This window comes from Talpa occidentalis, unplaced genomic scaffold (assembly GCF_014898055.3).
Source record: "Talpa occidentalis isolate TD23 unplaced genomic scaffold, MPIMG_talOcc4v2.1 talOcc4.11, whole genome shotgun sequence".
Lineage (NCBI taxonomy): Eukaryota > Metazoa > Chordata > Mammalia > Eulipotyphla > Talpidae > Talpa > Talpa occidentalis.
The window spans coordinates 12,490,692-12,508,406 of NW_023601104.1; the positions used below are offsets into that span (position 1 = coordinate 12,490,692).

Sequence of the window (17,715 nt, forward strand, 5' to 3'; positions counted from 1 at the left end):
CAGCTTTGCAGCTCAGCGCTCAACTGTTGTACCACCGGGGAGGCTCAGTTTTTCAGTTTTTTGCTGCTACATGTTATTGAAATGAGTCTCTCCCAAAATGGGAGGGAAATACAGTGTAGCTCAAAATGACCAAAAATCTCTGCTAGACATTAAAGCTCCTCTCTAATCTGGTCTTAACTAGCTAACCATAACTTCAACTAGTTACCTGTATCATCCTAGATAATTTTCACTGTTCCCTAATTACTCCATCCTCATTTCTGCTTCTGTGCTTTTGTCCAGACTATTAAAGCTACCTGGAATTATTTTTCTAAACTTATCTCAAATCTGAGTGAACTGACTTATCAGGATTCTTATCCAATTCTGAATTTAAATTGATATCATCTGTATAGTTACATATAACAGATTGCTGAATATGTAGTAGATAGCCCGTGGAAGCCTTCTAGAAAATGTTATAAAGAAGTTGAACTTTGCATGTGTTCACTGGATATTTCAAATTTATTCTATTTAGGACCTCCAGGATTTATAGTTTTGACATCATTTTCCCTTCATGTCTTGAGCAAAATAAACATCTTCTACTATTCTGTGTTGTTGCTGACCTTATACACAGTCCTGGGTAAGTCCTTTAGGAAACCTGAGATTGCAGAGAATTCTACCCAAGATTATATTGAGAATTTTGAAAATAGAGTCATTTAGGTTCTTGAGAACATAACAAGCAGCACATGGCTCCTCTTAAGTCATTTCCTGGAACATGGTCTTGGGAGATAGAATTCTTTCCTGACTTATTTAAAGGACATTTCATTGATACCAAGTAAACTTAAGGGCACCAAGAAGACCATGACAGAATTAATACTTGTGTAGATACCTAATGGATGGAAGTTTAGCTTAAATACCATCTCTTCATGAGAGCCTTCTTTTATTGCCTTAGAGTTTTTCATTTATTTCATTACACTTTTTATTTCCTTTATTACTTTATCTGAATTTATTATTATCTTCTGTGCTTATTTTTTTTTAAAGATTTATTTATTTATGCATACAAGAATTGGAGTACAAGCCAGAGGTGAGGTGGGGATGGAGAGGATCTACCAGAGACAGAGTGGGGAACTGAACAGGCAGACTGACTGAAATACACTGTTGAGGGCAGCAGCGGGCAAGACAGGAGAGGTCTACTGCACCATCTGGGTAGCTCCCTGGCTGGCCAGGGATCGAACTTGTGCTGCAGAGGCTGCAGATAGCTTCACAGTGCTGTGCTTAACCCTTGCACCACCAGGGAGGCCCTCTTATGTACTTACCATCACTCCCCTCGTTAGAATATCCATTAATGTCTTGTCTAACTTTCCCCTCTGTGCCCAGCACTAAGAACAGTCCTTAGTATGTAGTTCAGTTTAATAATTACTAATGTGTGGTTCCTAAAAACTCAACTTAAAAAAGATAGACTATGAAATGAGCAATGAATTTTAAGCATATCTGAGCTCTTCTGTTATATTGATTATTATATCCGATATTTGCAAAGTGAAAGCAGAAAATACTGCAGATATTTTAATGCTCTTTGCGGATGTCTTTTAGTGACTAAAAGTCAATTAGAAGTAGATTATCCTGTATGTTGATTAGTCTTTACACTTTTTTTTTAAAGATTTATTTATCTATTTATTATTTATTTATTTATACATACATACAAGCACTGGGTACAGTGAGAAGCACGGGAGTGTGAGAGAATTTACCAGAGCCAGTGCGGGAAACAGTACAGGCAGACCAATGATACACTGCTGAGGGGAGCAGTGGGCGGCAGGAGAGGTCTGCGCGCCATGTGGGACCCTTGCCGGTGGCTGGGAATCGAACTGGCGCTGCAGAGGCTGCGGGCAGCCTCGCAGCCCAGTGCTCAACCACTGCTCCACTGGGGAGGCCCTACTTTACACTTTCATTCCATCTTTGGGCTTTTCTTTGCACATCAGTAACTCCTACCAGAGAGTAGAACATTGTTAAATTTAAAAGATGACACATTATGATTCTGTGTAACAAGCTAAGGCAGATTCCGCCTGGAGGTACATTTCTTTGTAAGATTGGTTGAAGCTGTTTTACACACTTGTCTCATACTAGGACGCAAAGCAAAAAAACATTAAAAAGGTAGAAGTTGCTTCATTTTAAAGTTAGGACTTGAAAGAAAAATACTTTTTGAGGCCAGTGTGTATCTAATTGAGTTTATATAATATATACCTGAGAAGATGACCTATGGATTTTTAATCCTGAACTCTCATAAGTATTTGCATTTTGAGACAAGATGTCATACTGTATCTTAGTCACTGTTAGCAATATACTAGTTCCAGAAACCTGCACACTGAGAAGGAGCAGTCAATAATAGTACAGAGGAGAGAAAAGTTACTCTGGCATTCTTTATGAAAAATTAAAATAAAGAAGCAAGTCCGGGTTTCCCGGATGGCCTAGGGATTAAGTCTCAGTGCTATCACCGCTATTGCCTGAGTTCAATCCCCAGCCAGGGAGCTAATCCACATATGGTGTAGCATATCTCACCTGTCTCACCTGCTGTATTTACCCTTACTAGTGTGTTTCAGTAAATCTGCCTGTTCTGCTCCCCACTCTGTCTCTGGTGAATCCTCTCACCCCCGCACCTCAAGCCTACACCCAGTTCTATGCAAAAAAAAAAAAAGATAGCTTAACTTTGTACCTGTTATCCCTGAGTAAGGAGTTGATGTACAAAGTAGTAACTGTGGGTCAGCAAGAGAAGGTTAAAGTACATTATTAATATTAATATGAAAAAGAATGCAGTTTGGAAAGATTAAAGTGATTCAAGTTTTATTCTGTAAAGGAGTATCTCAGTTATCTGAAAAATTAATTTCTATGCTTCTTAAAATAAATTAATGTATTATATTGAGGTTATTAGATTCTATCTAATGTATTATATTGAGGTTATTAGATTCTATCGCAAATAGAATCTTCTAAAATATCTAAATGTATTCCAATCTGTTTTGGTGTCCAGAAACTGCATATCTATTCCAGATATAGCATATACTCAAGGTAATTTTAAAATCCAGAGAAATATGGAACAAAGGAAAAAGTTGGTTTGCTAGGACATTGGGTACAGCATACAAATGAGCAAAGAAAGGCTATGGAAATAAAATGCTTATAGATTATCACATATTTCTTCATTATATGCATCTCATGATATGTGTTATCAGAGTCATTGTTATTTAATCTCTTTTCCTGTCCATTGCCTCTTTCAGGACCGTGGTTTGTTGGCGAAATCACTACAGGCAAATTCGGTTGCTGCTTTTCCTTTGGAATCTTTGTCAGTGGGCGTTTCCTACAAGGCAGCCTAACATATGTAGTTGGAATTCTCCAGGTAAGAAGTCAGAAATGTAATTTAGGAACATCTTGGCTTTGTTGGAATCGTTGTGTAACAGTTATGAATTAAATCCAAAACCCCAAATTAAACATCATAGACCATGTTTCCTAATTTAATGGCAGGGCATTCTTTAACTGTGTGTTTGTGTATTTGCACACACCTTTAAAGTGCTTTGCTTTTTTTCCTGTCATTCACTCATAAATATCTAAAATACATTTTTGACTGCAGGGTTTATATTTTGTTTTTGTTTGTTTCACTGTGCCTTTTCATTAACGAAAAATTAAATAAGGGATTTATGGTAGGATAAATGATAGACTTCTGAGTAACCCAAGATTGATTATGAAAGAAGGAAAATGTGCCAGAGGGAGGAAAGAAAATAGACAATGGAGAAAAGTGAGTCAGTTATCCAATGGGAGGTATCCAGGGCAGAAACCAGACCTCAGCTTTTTCGTAATACACTTATTTAATAAATCCTGATGGATTGGGTTTACATTTGGATTGAGTCCTTTAAAACAAACACACAGCAAAAAGTTCTGACTCAGCGAATCTCCATAAATAGGTTTGAAAAGTCCTTACCTAATAATTTATTAACTCACCTAATGGTACTAATGAACCAAAATCAAAAGTGATAATCTGAAATTTTGGAAGAGATACAAAAACATTGCTCAAAATGAGTTCACAACCAGATCAGGAGCATCATAACATGATTAACAGGATTAGAGACAAATAAGAAAGACCACCAATAATGAACCAGAAGATTCTCTGTGTAGCAGCATTTTATATGTGAGTAGGTCTTAGGTCTAGTTTAGTTTTCTATTATGTCGATGGAGGCTGTCTCTCAGGAGCACTCTTTTTTTTAATTTATATATATTTTACATCATTGTTCATTTTTAAACAGTGCCCCTCCCCTCAGGTGTAGTCCCCATAGAATTTCCTTCACGACTTCACCTGTGCACCATCACCACAGCCTGTACTCCTCCCTCTGATCTCTCTCCCTCCTCCTCCTCTGCAAGATGTCTCTGGTTTATAATTGTCCGTTTGTTTTTGTTTTGTTGTGTTGTGTTTTGTATTGTTATTATTTCTTCCCCCTGATGTCTTATTTGGTTCCCCTATATTCCTCCCATATGTGAAAGTATCCGATATTTTTCTTTTTCCTTCTGAATTATTTCACTGAGCATGATGCCTTCTAGCTCCATCCATGTTACTACGAATGGCATTAGTTTATCATTGCTGAATAGTATTCCATTGTGTATATATACCACGTCTTCTTGGTCCAGTCATCTGTTTTCGGGCATTTGGGTTGTTTCCAGGTTTTACCTATTATAAATAGTGATGCAATAAACATAGTAGTACAAATATTCTTTTGAATCAGTATTTTTGTGCCCTTTGGGTAGATCCCTAGGAGTAGAATTGCTGGGTCATATGGTAGCTTCAGGAGCACTCTTATACCAAGTAAAACCTGAGACTTAATGAAAGATGGGTTTGTATTCATATTTTAATAAATAGTACACCGATGGATTTTATGTATATATTTTATATATCAGAGGCCCATGACCCCTAAATCTGTCTCTGACCTAGACCTCTTGTTTGTACTTCAAGTACCTATATATTCAACTGCTATTTCATATCTTTGCTTAGATGTCTAGACATATCAGCTTGATATTATGGAACTAATAGAACTTTTAATTTCTATCCCCAAACTTCTCCTCCCTTTCTTTTCAATTTCCGTAATGGCTCCACCATTCACCTAGTTTCACCAGGATAAATCCCCAGTTCTCCCCGTTCCCTCATACCCTGTATCTAGTTCCCCAGCAAGAATCTTGTTTGATCTACCCTCCAGTACATATCTTGAATCCTCTACTTCTTTCCATCTCTGTTACCACCTCTAGTCTAAGTCATAATTAATTCTTCCCTGGCAAATTTCTTAACTGGTCTTTCCACTGCTGCTCTTGCCTCCCTACTCTCAATTCACCATAGAGCATCCACTGTGGTTTTAAAAAACCTTAATTGGCTCACTCACTCCTCAGCTTAAAAAATGCTTTAAGCAGAGCATTGACATGATATAGGTCCTGCGCTGATTCCCACCTGGCTTATCATGTTCCAGGCTCATTGACCTTAAAAAGGCCAAGACCCCTTCCACCTCTGGGCTTTTCATTTGTTTCTTCTGCCTGGAATGCACTTCCCTCCACAAACTCATTCCTGTCCTTCGGGCCTCCAAGAGTTCATTTCCAGGTTATTCTCCCTTGCTCCAATTCTTTCCTTCATTGAATTTATCACTGTCTGTACTTGTTTATTTTTTAGTTTCTGTTCTCCCATTAGAATGCAAGCTCTATGACATATCCTTTCTGACTTGTTCACCACTATGCCCCTAGCCTTAATGCCTAGCACAGTGCCTGCCACATACTGGACGCTCAATAATTATATGATGAATGAATGAATCACACCACAGCTAAACTTGGATTATAACTTAAATCTTCTAATTTGTATTCCAGTACTCACTATGCCACTTAAATTAAAAAAACCATTAAGAAAAAAAATTGATACCCATATATCCCCCTCACTCTGACCCCCCAAAAGAGTGTGTATTCATTTCCTTTCCACCTGAAACATTATTAAAGACTTTGACATAAATGAAATGATACCTACTTTTTTTTTTTTTTTTTAAGATTTATTTATTTATTTATACAAGCACTGGGTACAGTCAGAGGCGCGGGAGGGTGAGAGAATTCACCAGAGCCAGAGCGGGGAGCAGAGCAGGCAGAAGGACCGAAGTACACTGCTGAGGGGAGCAGTGGGCGGCAGGAGAGGTCTGCGCGCCATGTGGGACCCTCCTCCGGTGGCCGGGGAGCAGCTGGGGATCGAACTGGCGCTGCAGAGGCTGCGGGCAGCTTCGCAACCCAGTGCTCAACCGCTGCGCCACCGGGGAGGCCCGAAATGATACCTACTTTTAAGATGAACAAAAAGATACAGGCAAATACACAACTAATTACAAGTCAACAATTGTATTATAAGCAAGTAGAGTGAAGCATAAAGAATCACAATCCCCAAGAGAAAAAGCAACATATTCTTAGGGACCACTAATAATGTGCTAATGTGACCCTGTAACCTGGAGTCCCGTCCACGGACTTGCTAGTAGGCTAATGGTTTTGTTCTTCTCCTCATTTCAGCTGGTGTTTTTTAACATCCCCTTGATGGCTTACTTGTGTTGGAGCTTGCTGCAGCGGTGCTTTGGCCACAACTTCACGTCTCATCTCCGCCAAGGGACATACTTGAAAATTATACCTGTTCACCTGTTTATGCTACTGATGTACATCTGGCAGATTTATTCCTGCTACTTTCTTCATAAGACATATGGCACTATAGCTCTTTTATTCTCTCCTTTGCGGACCTGGTTGACACTGTTGACACCTGTTCTCATTCGTTCTGTGTGGACACTGAACTCCACCAAGCTTGGAACCTTCGTAGGGCAGTTAAAAAGTCACCTGAGTTCCTGAAGGCCCTGTCTCACCATATGCATCTGCAGCCCTGGCCTCTGCCCCAGCAGCAGGTGGAAGGCCAATATTAGTGGGTGACCTTCTGGGATCAACCACTCCTTGAACTCCCTGCAGTTGGGTGAATTAATCCACTACTGATTCCTGCAGAATGGACTGCAGAAAAATCTCAAAATAATGCCATGATTCCTTCCTTCCCCAGGAAGGCAAAGGGTTGATTTACTTTGTGAAGAGAAAGCCTTAATCTGGGACATCCTCAGGACAAGGGCTAGGTATATGTATGGGCATATCTAAGGCCTAGTGTGTTTTTAGGGTTACCTCATGTAAAATACCTAACACTGTGTCTGGAACTGGACAACCGTCAAGGGGCAAGTGCAAACTTGAACCCAGCCCTGACTATCCTTGTTATATTAGCTCCAAGTTCTCTTTTCCTGAAGGATTATGGGCTCTGCTTCCTAGTCGGGGGTGTTTTCAACTAATCGAATAAATGAATGATGAATGAGAAAGAACTCCTACTGGCTTGTTGGAAGGGGTTGTTGCAAGACGGAGTGAGGCGGAGCCTGCATCCCAGGGGCGAGTGGGCGTGGCCTGGGGCGCGAGGGGGCGTGGTCACGCTGGGGGCGGGCGGGCGTGGTTGTTGCCGGAAGCGAGCGCCGAGTCGCTGACGCCGGAAGTGGGGTGGCTGCCGTGACCGGGCGCCGGGCGAGCCTCTGTGATGGCGAGCGCCGCTGGCCCTGCGGCCGCTCAGCCCGGCTTGGCGCCGCCTTTGGAGCAGCTCCGGCACTTGGCAGTCGCGCTGCGGCTGCTCATGTCGGGAGTGCGGGGTGAGCTGGCGCGGTGGGGACGGGCAGAGCCCAGGCCCAGCGTGGGTGCGGCCGGGGCGGGGGCGGGCGGAGGGCTGGGGCGCAGGTGGCCCCGCTCACCTCAGCTCTTCCTCTTGCTTCCGTCCTCACGCCACTTCGCTAGTCGGCGAAGCCCGCGAGACCACCAAGGAGTTTAATCGGGAGACGTTTTGGAGAAGCCTCAGTGAGTGCCTGCCGTCGCCGCCTCCCGCTTCTCGCCCCAGCGTCCCGACCCCTCCTCCTCCCTCTCGCTCCCCCCGCGGCGGCGCCTTCTCTGTGGGGTTACCTCACCCCGCCCGTCCTCGGCACCTCAGAGGCTGAAGCGTGAAACAGTCATCGTCGGAGGGTGTTTTCTGAGACCCGGCCGGCGGGGGTGGCGAGGGAACACGTTGGCTTAGAGCCCGGCAGGCGGCTGCAGCCCGTCCTTTGGGCACTAACACCAGCCTCTCGTCACCCCTTAGATGAGGCCGCCGTGGTGGTGTCGAAGGAGGCCACGACGCTCACCGCTGTCTTCTCTCGACTCCCCCTGCCGTCTCCACAGGTGGGCTTTGCTTTCCAGGAGTCCCTGGGCTGCCTCTGTTCCCTGGGAACTCCCGCATTTTCCTTCCACTTTCACACTAAAGCCAGGTGGTTTATTTTCCTCATCTGTCAAATGAGATTGTTCGGGCTTCTCAGGAGTGTGACGACCAATTGCCCAGTGCAGTGCCTGACAAGAACTAGGCAGGCCCTATAAATGTATTAGTTCAGTCTGAAGTTCTTCCTGGTTATTTCCTTTCTTGTAATTATTTTTTAAGCACTTGCTGTTTACTAGGGGTTTTCACATACCATGAGCAGGTTCTGAGGCTTGGGTTAAGGTAATAAACAGTGGAGGTTGGATTTAAATTAGAGCCTATCTGATGTCTAAGCTACATCTTTCCTGCTGCACTACATAAAGCCCTTTTTATATTGAATTTTAAAAATATTTAATCAGTAATATGGATAGTTAAAATTCAAACGATAACAAAGTTATGTGTGCTAAAAGTTTTTGTCTTCCCTCTCCATTCCTCATTTTTGTCGCCTCTCCCCTTTTCCTTTTGTATTACTCAACGCATATGCTATACATACACATATTTATTTATACATATGTGCTTTTTATAAAAAAAAAAGATACCATAAACATTTTTCTGGACCTTTTTAAAATAATTAACATCATAATTTGCAAGTTTTTTTTTTTAAGATTTTTATTTATTTATACAAGCACTGGGTATAGTCAGAAGCGCAGGAGGGTGAGAGAATTCACCAGAGCCAGAGTGGGGAACAGAACAGGCAGACCGACGATGTACACTGCTGTGGGGAGCAACAGGCGGCAGGAGAGGTCTGCGTGCCATGTGGGACCCTTGCCAGGTGCCAGGGATCAAACCCGGTACTGCAGAGGCTGTGGGTAGCTTCGCAGCCCAGTGCTTAACCAATGCGCCACCAGGGGAGGCCCTGCAAATTAAAAAGTTTATAATTGGTCAGAGCTTATTTTGCAAGATCAAGTGTCTAGTGTTGCTTTTCCAATGTAATAAAAGTTTGTCAGGCAGAACCTGGGGGAAAAAAATCCAGTAGAATTGCTGGAACGGGGCCTCCCCGGTGGCGCAGCGGTTGAGCGCTGGGTTGCGAAGCTGCCCGCAGCCTCTGCAGCACCTGTTCGATCCCTGGCTACTCCCCGGCCCTGGAGGAGGGTCCCACATGGCGCGCAGACCTCTCCTGCCGCCCGCTGCTCCCCTCAGCAGCGTGCTTCAGTCCTTCTGCCTGCTCTGCTCCCCGCTCTGGCTCTGGTAATTCACTCACCCTCCCGCGCTTCTCACTGTACCCAGTGCTTGTATAAATAAATTTAAAAAAAAAAAAAAAGAATTGCTGGAACGAAGAATATATGCATTTTTAATAACCTTTTATTATAAAACAAAATGAACATTGACTGTGACCATGTATGCCCTATTCCCAGTTTTTCTAGAACTAAATAAGCTTAGCTTGAGAGTAAGATTATTTGAAAATGGCATATCACTTGATTTTCATAGTCACTAGTTTTATTCTCTTTCTCAGTCTCGATATCCAGATGTCTTAAAATGAAAAAAAAAAAGTTCTTTTCCTGCACCTACAATAAATGATAAACTCTCGCCCTATACTTCAAATATCTGTGATGAAAAAACTAATTGTATGAAAGCATTTTATTTTTTTTTAACACTTTTTTTTTTTTATTTATAGAGGCATGTTTTTATTTATTTATTTGTTTGTTTTGTTTATACATGCACTGGGTACAGTCAGAAGCGCGGGAGGGCGAGAGAATTCACCAGAGCCAGAGCGGGGAGCAGAGCAGGCAGAAGGACCGAAGTACACTGCTGAGGGGAGCAGCGGGTGGCAGGAGAGGTCTGCACGCCATGTGGGACCCTCCTCAGGTGGCCGGGGAGCAGCTGGGGATCGAACCGCTGCGCCACAGAGGTCGCCGGCAGCTTCGCAACCCAGCGCTCAACCGCTGCGCCACCGGGGAGGCCCTGTATGAAAGCATTTTAAAAGATTTGTGGAAGAACGTATTTCAGAGAATAGTAATATTACCTTATTTTTCTAATCTGCTGCCTCCTTTCAGACACACTTAGGACTTGTTGCTAAAATTCACAGATAGTAAGATACCATGAGAACAGAGCATTTTCTGGCTATACTCAGAATGGTGGTTTCACTCATAGATAAAGAGTCAGAATTTTCTAATGTAATAAAAGTTTGTCAGGCAGAACCTTGAATCTTAGGATCTTGGCACATTACTCCTACTGAAGGGTGTTTTGGGAGGTTTTTTTTTTTTTTTTTTTTTTCATTCCAATCCATATAGATTGGTATTTTTTTAAATTATGTGTTTGGATATTGAGGCAATGTCTTATTACCATATCAGTTTCTAAACACACTCAATCACTGTACTTATCCACCCCAAACTGGTAAGTTTATAGACTGTCATTAATCTGCAATAGCACTGGCACAGAATTTAGCAGAGACATGAGGACAAGGAAGATAAGAGAAAGTCAGTGACTACTTAAAAGGAAAATAGTCAACATTGAGCATTGCACAGTCCATTTTAATTACTTTAGGTATATTATGTTTCTACTAGAGACTAATATAAATATTTTAGGCCCTGCAGGCCAACTACTCAACTCTGCTCCTGTGTGAATGCAACTATAGAAAATATATAAACTGTATCCCAGTAACACTTTATTTACCAAAACTGGCAGTGGGCCAAAGTTTTTCAACTTCTGGTCTAAGATACGGTGAAGATCTCAGAGGTGATCATGCATATCTTGGAATATAGAGTATCAGAGAAACGTTTTTCTTGTTTCTTCATGTTTTATTGAGTTATCAGTTTAGTATCTTGTGTCCAGTTAACTCCTTCTGGTATGTGTTAAGAACAGTACAATAGGACTTTGGAACATGTTTGATGATCTAATCCGTTTCCTTTTTTCTTTCTAAAATTGGTCCATCATCTCATAGGAAACCCAGAGGTTCTGTGAACAAATCCATGCTGCTATCAAGGCAATTATTGCAGTATACTATTCCTTTCCCAAGGATCAGGGTAAGCCTCTATGTATGCATACATGTTCGATTTACAGGATAAATTTTTGCTAATATGTCAGCCAAAGCCCTGAAACTTTTACCTTTCCTTCAGCTTGAGCGTGTAACTACCCTATAATATGCAGCAAGGATGGTTTTATAAAATAAATGACCTCCATAAATAAACCTCTGTGCTAAGGAGTAGATACTGTGTTCTCATCTCCCCTGCCTTGCCTGACTGTAAGGTTTTTAATTTTCATTGGTTCTTCCCTCTCTAACCTGCTAAAGATACCACAGATGCTGATTGGATCTCAGACCCAGTCACCTTCCTCATACCCTATTGCTGACCTCCCTTATAGGTTAGGTGATCTCCAGCCCGGCCTGTAGTTTATGCCTTGGTTATAATCATGCCAAAATTATAAATGAACACATGCTTCATGGATCCTAGGGTGACTCACAAATGGTTTAAACTTCAAGTGTTTACTCCACAAATGTCAAGGGACCACTATTCTTAATGAATACATAATGTCACAGAAAGATTTTGTTCCAGATCTCTTTTGGAGAACAGCCTAATGAATCATGGGAGGTATAAGAAAATGACATAGGGATATAAATAATACTTGAGTTTTATATTGGCATTCCAGTAAAACATGTGGGTGCACGTTACCTCAAGTTCTATAGTGCTTAGACTCTCAGGAAAGCAGATGGTACTTTCTGGAAAGATAACAAGGCTGTTTACTTTTTTGGTTCGGCTGTAGGAATTACCCTGAGAAAGCTGATACGGAGCGCCACTCTGGACATCATGGATGGCATGGCTCAGCTTGTGGATGTGCTTGTCATCTCTCCACCTCAGAGGTAGTGATGCCACACTTGGGTCATCAGTTAATGGGATTCCTTGCTTCAGAAAGGGGAAAAACTCATTTAAACAGAAAGTTACTGAAGTTGAGAATAGTGACTATCAGGAAGGAGCTTTTTAGGAGACAGGAACCTAGGTTATTGATATATTCTTACTGATTCCTTTCCCTAGCCCCGAGAACAGTGACCTTATTTCCTGCAACAGTGTCTGTGTTGCATGCCAGCAGGTGCCTCGGATACCAAGAGGTGAGTGGGAAGTGGGTTATTGACTTTTTTGGCCAAAGCAAACAGACCTCTCATGTCTGGCTTCCAGTTTTGTAGCATTTGTGTATTTAAACTAGTGGAAAGGTATAGTTTATCACCAACAGCATAAATTAGGTGTTAGTACTTTCACCAGTCTTTTCTGATCTCATACTTCTAAATTCAAACTCCCTGTATACTGTGGCGCTCTCTTGTTGAACAAATAGGTCAAGAGCAGTATGTAGGGGCACATTCAAGCAGTTACTGTGTAGAGCCACCTATAGTGGTTATTCAAGAAGACCATGATGAGAAACCTCATGTGACTTTGTAAATGGCAAAAAGCTTTTTAGCTTCCTGTCTGGGAACCCAGAGGATGAATGTGAGAAAATTTTACATTAGGTTTCCACTCTTGTTGACTCTCCTTAGCTGTTCCTTCAAATGAGAATGCAGTTGGTTGCAGACAGGAGAATTGTTGGATTTCTCCTTTAATTCTAGTGGTTTTTATTTTCAATTTTCATTCATAGATAATAAGGCTGCAGCCCTTTTAATGCTGACGAAGAGTGTGGATTTTGTGAAGGATGCACATGAGGAAATGGAGCAGGTGAGGAGACTGTTTTTGCTGGTCATTGGAAGGCAGCTCTGTGACTAGTGGATGAGGATTGAGAGATTTCCTGTGTATTGACTTTCGTGTCCCATCTTCCACCACATGTGGAATTGTGTGATTTAGGGACACCCTTCTCTGTTCCCTCACAGGACTAAGAGAGTGAGAATAGGGTTTTTGAAATTGTTCAACTCTATTGCCATTAATAAAGTGGCTGCTAAGATTTTGGAATGACTCAGACATGATGCTGGAAGTTTAATAGCTCCCTCCCCCCTTTTTAACATTCATCTATATCATCTATATCTCAGGCCATGGAAGAATGTGATCCTTACTCTGGCCTCTTGAATGACACTGAGGAGAACAACTTTGACAATCATAGTAATGAAGATGATGTGTTGGGGTGTCCAAACAACCGAGACTTATATTGGTCAGAGGAAGATCATGAGCTCCTAATCCCATGCCTTGCACTGGTGAGAGCATCCAAAGCCTGCCTGAAGAAAATCCGCATTTCAGTGGCAGAGAATGGGAAGAAGGACCAGGTGGCCCAGCTGGATGATATTGTGGATATTTCTGATGAGATCAGTCCTAGGTAAGTGTGATTCCCCACGAGAAACATCTGAACAACAGCATTCTGAGCTCATTGTTTTTCTGTCACCCCAAGGTGTTTCCCCAGCTTCTTGTTTCAAAAGTTTATAAACTTAGAGGAAAGTTGAAAAGTATTGCGGTGAACACCCATAGAGTCTTCATCTAGGTTCACCTAGTGCTCACATTTTTTTCCTATGTTGGTTTATTTCTCTACTGATAGATGTGCCATTTTTTTCTCTGAACCATTTGAGAATAATTTGCAGACATCAGTGACCCCTATATACTTCAGTATATGTGTATATGAAACATCATTAATCATAATGTTATCTGACATTCAGATTTCCCTAGTTTTCTCTAAAATGTCTTTTGTGACTTTTTTTTAAAATCCAGGTTTCTTTCAAGGTCTCACATTGCATTTGGTTGTATCTCTACAGGGATAACTAGAACAGTCCCTGTGCTTCATAGTCTTTTTTTCATATTGACATTTTTAAAGGATCCAATTCAGTCTTATAGAATATGCAACAAACTAGATTCATGTGATTGTTTTTTCATGATTATAGATTATATTCAGGTTAAACATTTTTTGGTAAGAGTATCACTCAGTTGAGTATTTTATGCTTCTCATTGCATTTTTATTGGGAAGGCATATGATGTTAGTTTGTCCTGTTAATGGTAGTGCTAATTTTGATCACTTGATTAATGTGGTGCTCAATATAGTAGCACTCCAGGGGTGAGCTCCACCTGTGTCAATTATTAAATTGATGGTTTCAGATTCTTACATTTTTAACTGAATTAATCATGTCCCATACTATGGGCAAGGGAGATACCCCCTCAAGCTTCCTAGTGAAAGGTGTATGTATGTGCTTAGTAAATACCACATGAATTGAATCCTTATTGCTTGCCTGGCTGCCCAGTTTAAGGAACTGATAGGTATTTGGGGGACAGTCATTTTCTTAGTAGTAACATCCTTAGCTGTGCAGTAGCTAGCTGTCATCTAGGTAATCTTTGGACGCTTTTTGTTTGTTTGTTTTTGTTAATGGTTACTTTTGCCTTCTGCCCTTAGTGTGGATGATTTGGCTCTGAGCATATATCCACCTGTGTGCCACCTGACTGTGAGAATTAATGTAAGTACCAGCATTCAGGGAATAAATGCAGACCTAATTGGTAGAATTTCACTAATCAGTAGTATTTTCTTTAAACTGTAGGGAGTATAGTTACATTTGGATGCAAGCACAATAGTAATGCCACACATCTTACATGTGTTTGTGCTAATAAATACTTACTGAGTTAGTTATAATAGCCATGGGCTTTAGTAGTGCTCTCTACCCCATAACCACTTGGGTAATTATTTTAAAAAATCCAAAGACCTTAGAAAATACAACTTTGAAAAGAAAGTCTTAAAATACCACAATGCTTTAGGATTCTCTCAACCTGAAGTCACAGGTTTCTAATTTCTAGGTTAGCAAGAAATAAATGTCCCAGAAATATACTGCTCTGATATAAACACATTGTGATTTAACCACGAAGGGTCAAGCTCCTTTTTACAAAAATCGGATTTCATTGTATTCTTCCAAGTACTGAGTCTTATGCTAGCAAGAGTTCACTTCTCTTATTTTCATACTTAAGTTCTTATATCTAATGCTATTGAAAAGATAAGTAAAACTGTCGTGTGACTTATATTTACAATTAGATGAATCAGCCCTAAAAATATTTGATAAATTGGATAGTGGAAATTAGACATGTCAAATGTATCTACCTTTTGGGTATTAGCATTTTTTTACATTCATCTTTTAAAATATTAGTTTCCTAATAAACATCTTTAGCAATATGCCTTTTCAGTTACTCCAAATAAAAATTTGAGATATGTGCTATTTATCAGTGGCATACATACGTCCTCATGTTACCTTATTAAAATTATATTCATAGATTTTTTTTTTTTAAAGGAGCATTAGTTTTTTCTGCTACATAGTCTAACCTATCAGCAGAAGAGACAAATTTAGATGAAGGCTTCCTTTTTCTGTTTCCTTTATTTGAAATGTTTTCAGTTAAAAAACCTTACAGGGCCTCCCCGGTGGCGCAGCGGTTGAGCGCTGGTTGCGAAGCTGCCCGCAGCCTCTGCAGCGCTGATTCAATCCCTGGCTGCTCCCTGGCCACCGGAGGAGGGTCCCACATGGCGTGCAGACCTCTCCTGCCGCCCGCTGCTCCCCTCAGCAGTGTACTTCGGTCCTTCTGCCTGCTCTGCTCCCTGCTCTGGCTCTGGTGAATTCTCTCACCCTCCCACGCTTCTGACTGTACCCAGTGCTTGTATAAATAAATAAATTAATTAATTAATTAATGTTTTTAAAAAAAAAAAAAACCTTACAAAAATGTTATAGTGATAGTAAGATTTTGCTAAATAGAAAAAAATCCCATAACTCCATTGCTGTAATCAGCATTTTTGTTTTTAAATATTTCCCTTAAGATTCTTTTTTTTTTTAAATTTTATAGAGGCATGTTTATTTATTTGTTTGTTTGTTTGTTTTGTTTTGTTTATACATGCACTGGGTACAGTCAGAAGCGTGGGAGGGTGAGAGAATTCACCAGAGCGGGGAGCAGAGCAGGCAGAAGGACCGAAGTACACTGCTGAGGGGAGCAGCGGGCCGCAGGAGAGGTCTGCGTGCCATGTGGGACTCTCCTTTGGTGGCTGGGGAGCAGCTGGGGATCGAACCGGCGCCGCAGAGGCTGTGGGCAGGTTCGCAACCCAGCGCTCAACTGCTGCGCCACCGGGGAGGCCCTCCCCTAAGATTCTTTAAAAAAATTTTATTTGAGTCTTTTAAACTATTTTTGTTTTCCTTTTGTTTTCATGGTAGGGTTCCACATGAATAAATTCTCTGTTTCTTTTCTAGTCTGCGAAACTTGTATCTGTTTTAAAGAAGGCGCTTGAAATTACAAAGTGAGTATGAAGACTTCTCCCCAAGTAGCTTTTTTACTCTTTCCATCACTTTTCAACTCCCAAATCCCCATTTCACAAATTGAAAGAAGGTGGGTATGGTGTTTTCTTTTGACTTCCAATAGTGGAGCCCCTGAATTTCTGTATAGAAAATTGATTTTTTCTTATTATAGTTTCCATGAGCTCCCTATTAAAGATAGGTCTTTCCCTGACAGTATATTAATTTTAATTCCTGTCTGTTTCCTGTTCTCACAGAGCGAGTCATGTAACCCCACAACCAGAAGATAGCTGGATCCCCTTACTTGTTAACGCTGTTGATCATTGCATGAACAGAATCAAGGAGCTCACTCAGAATGAACTTGAATTATGAGTTTTGAGGCTCATACATACCACTCTTTCCTTTTCTTACTGTCACAGGTAGGATCTGATGTCTGCTTTTAAAAGGGGCTTAGGATGATTCCTGAATCAAAAGGGCATTCCTGGCTATACTTACCAAGAGACACTTTATCAAAGATGGTTGGTTTTACAAGACTGGCAATTATTTATAAACCATATAAATTTATTTTTATGTGCTAGATACAAAAGGTAATCGCATGAGTTTGTGCTTCTGAATTGCCTTTTAGAAATTCCTGGGGAAATTGCCTTATTCCCTATTTGCAATAAAGAGTGTTATTTCACTGTTAAAAATGTTGAGAGTCTTAATAAAATGTTGACCTGCCAGTGGTTAAATGCGTACCCTTCCAAAGTTTGTTTCTACCAGAAATTCATTGGGTTGGGATTAGAACATAGCTTTTATTTGGGTTTATAGGTCTAAAAATCTGGTTATGATCACAAGTATATTTCAAGCAAAAACACTTGACTTAGTTTAGAGAAGATGACTCAAAGCCCTCTTACTATTTCAGCGTGTTATATAATACCATTATTCTTATCAGTGAATCTTTCTGAATATAATTCCAGGTTAGTCCATGCCTCTGAAGCTTTTTTATATGGAGCTCATTTGGTTTTTGTCCACCTAATTGAACATATTTTCCTTATACATAACTGTATTATTGTTTTCTTTTATATATTACATGTCTCCCCCAAAAGTAAATACAAAGATTTTATAAATCAAAAATTTTAAATGTATAAGAAGGTTTCTGTAATTTTAAGGGCCTCTTTAGTGAATCCTTTGGCAGAATCATCACCACTTCAATTATATTTTTGCATTGGCCTGGAAAGTTACATATTGAGAAGCAAGGTAAACCTCTAGTGATGCGTATTCT

At 40.8% G+C, this 17,715-nt stretch overlaps 2 protein-coding genes across 7 annotated transcripts in view; both read left to right on the forward strand.

The window, feature by feature from the left end:
- The window catches only part of TMEM62 (transmembrane protein 62), a 32,022-nt gene extending 24,667 nt beyond the window's left edge, over positions 1 to 7,355 (forward strand). For 4 of the 6 annotated variants that reach the window (XM_037502320.1, XM_037502324.2, XM_037502323.2 and 1 more), the window contains 3 exons: positions 509 to 613; positions 3,237 to 3,355; positions 6,526 to 7,355. In XM_037502320.1, the coding sequence (XP_037358217.1) occupies positions 509 to 613; positions 3,237 to 3,355; positions 6,526 to 6,852 (551 nt within the window). In that variant the 3' untranslated portion in view covers positions 6,853 to 7,355. The remainder of the gene's footprint in view (positions 1 to 508; positions 614 to 3,236; positions 3,356 to 6,525) is intronic. The other 2 variants (XM_037502321.2, XM_037502325.2) reach the window with 1 other exon arrangement.
- A 188-nt stretch (positions 7,356 to 7,543) lies between these two features.
- Positions 7,544 to 17,203, forward strand: CCNDBP1 (cyclin D1 binding protein 1). Its single transcript, XM_037502326.2, has 11 exons — positions 7,544 to 7,673; positions 7,816 to 7,875; positions 8,153 to 8,232; positions 11,184 to 11,265; positions 12,002 to 12,098; positions 12,271 to 12,344; positions 12,863 to 12,939; positions 13,248 to 13,528; positions 14,588 to 14,648; positions 16,410 to 16,456; positions 16,709 to 17,203. The coding sequence occupies exons 1-11, from the start codon at positions 7,565 to 7,567 to the stop codon at positions 16,821 to 16,823; spliced, it is 1,083 nt and encodes a 360-aa protein (XP_037358223.1). The 5' UTR covers positions 7,544 to 7,564; the 3' UTR covers positions 16,824 to 17,203.
- The last annotated feature ends 512 nt before the right edge of the window (positions 17,204 to 17,715 follow it).

Excerpts from the sequence above, each read along its gene's own strand:
- CCNDBP1 (XM_037502326.2), top strand. The coding sequence starts at position 7,565 with ATGGCGAGCGCCGCTGGCCCTGCGGCCGCTCAGCCCGGCTTGGCGCCG. Across the intron at positions 7,674-7,815 it reads GCTCATGTCGGGAGTGCGGG|TCGGCGAAGCCCGCGAGACC; the intron begins GTGAGCTGGCGC and ends CCACTTCGCTAG. Across the intron at positions 16,457-16,708 it reads AAGGCGCTTGAAATTACAAA|AGCGAGTCATGTAACCCCAC; the intron begins GTGAGTATGAAG and ends CTGTTCTCACAG.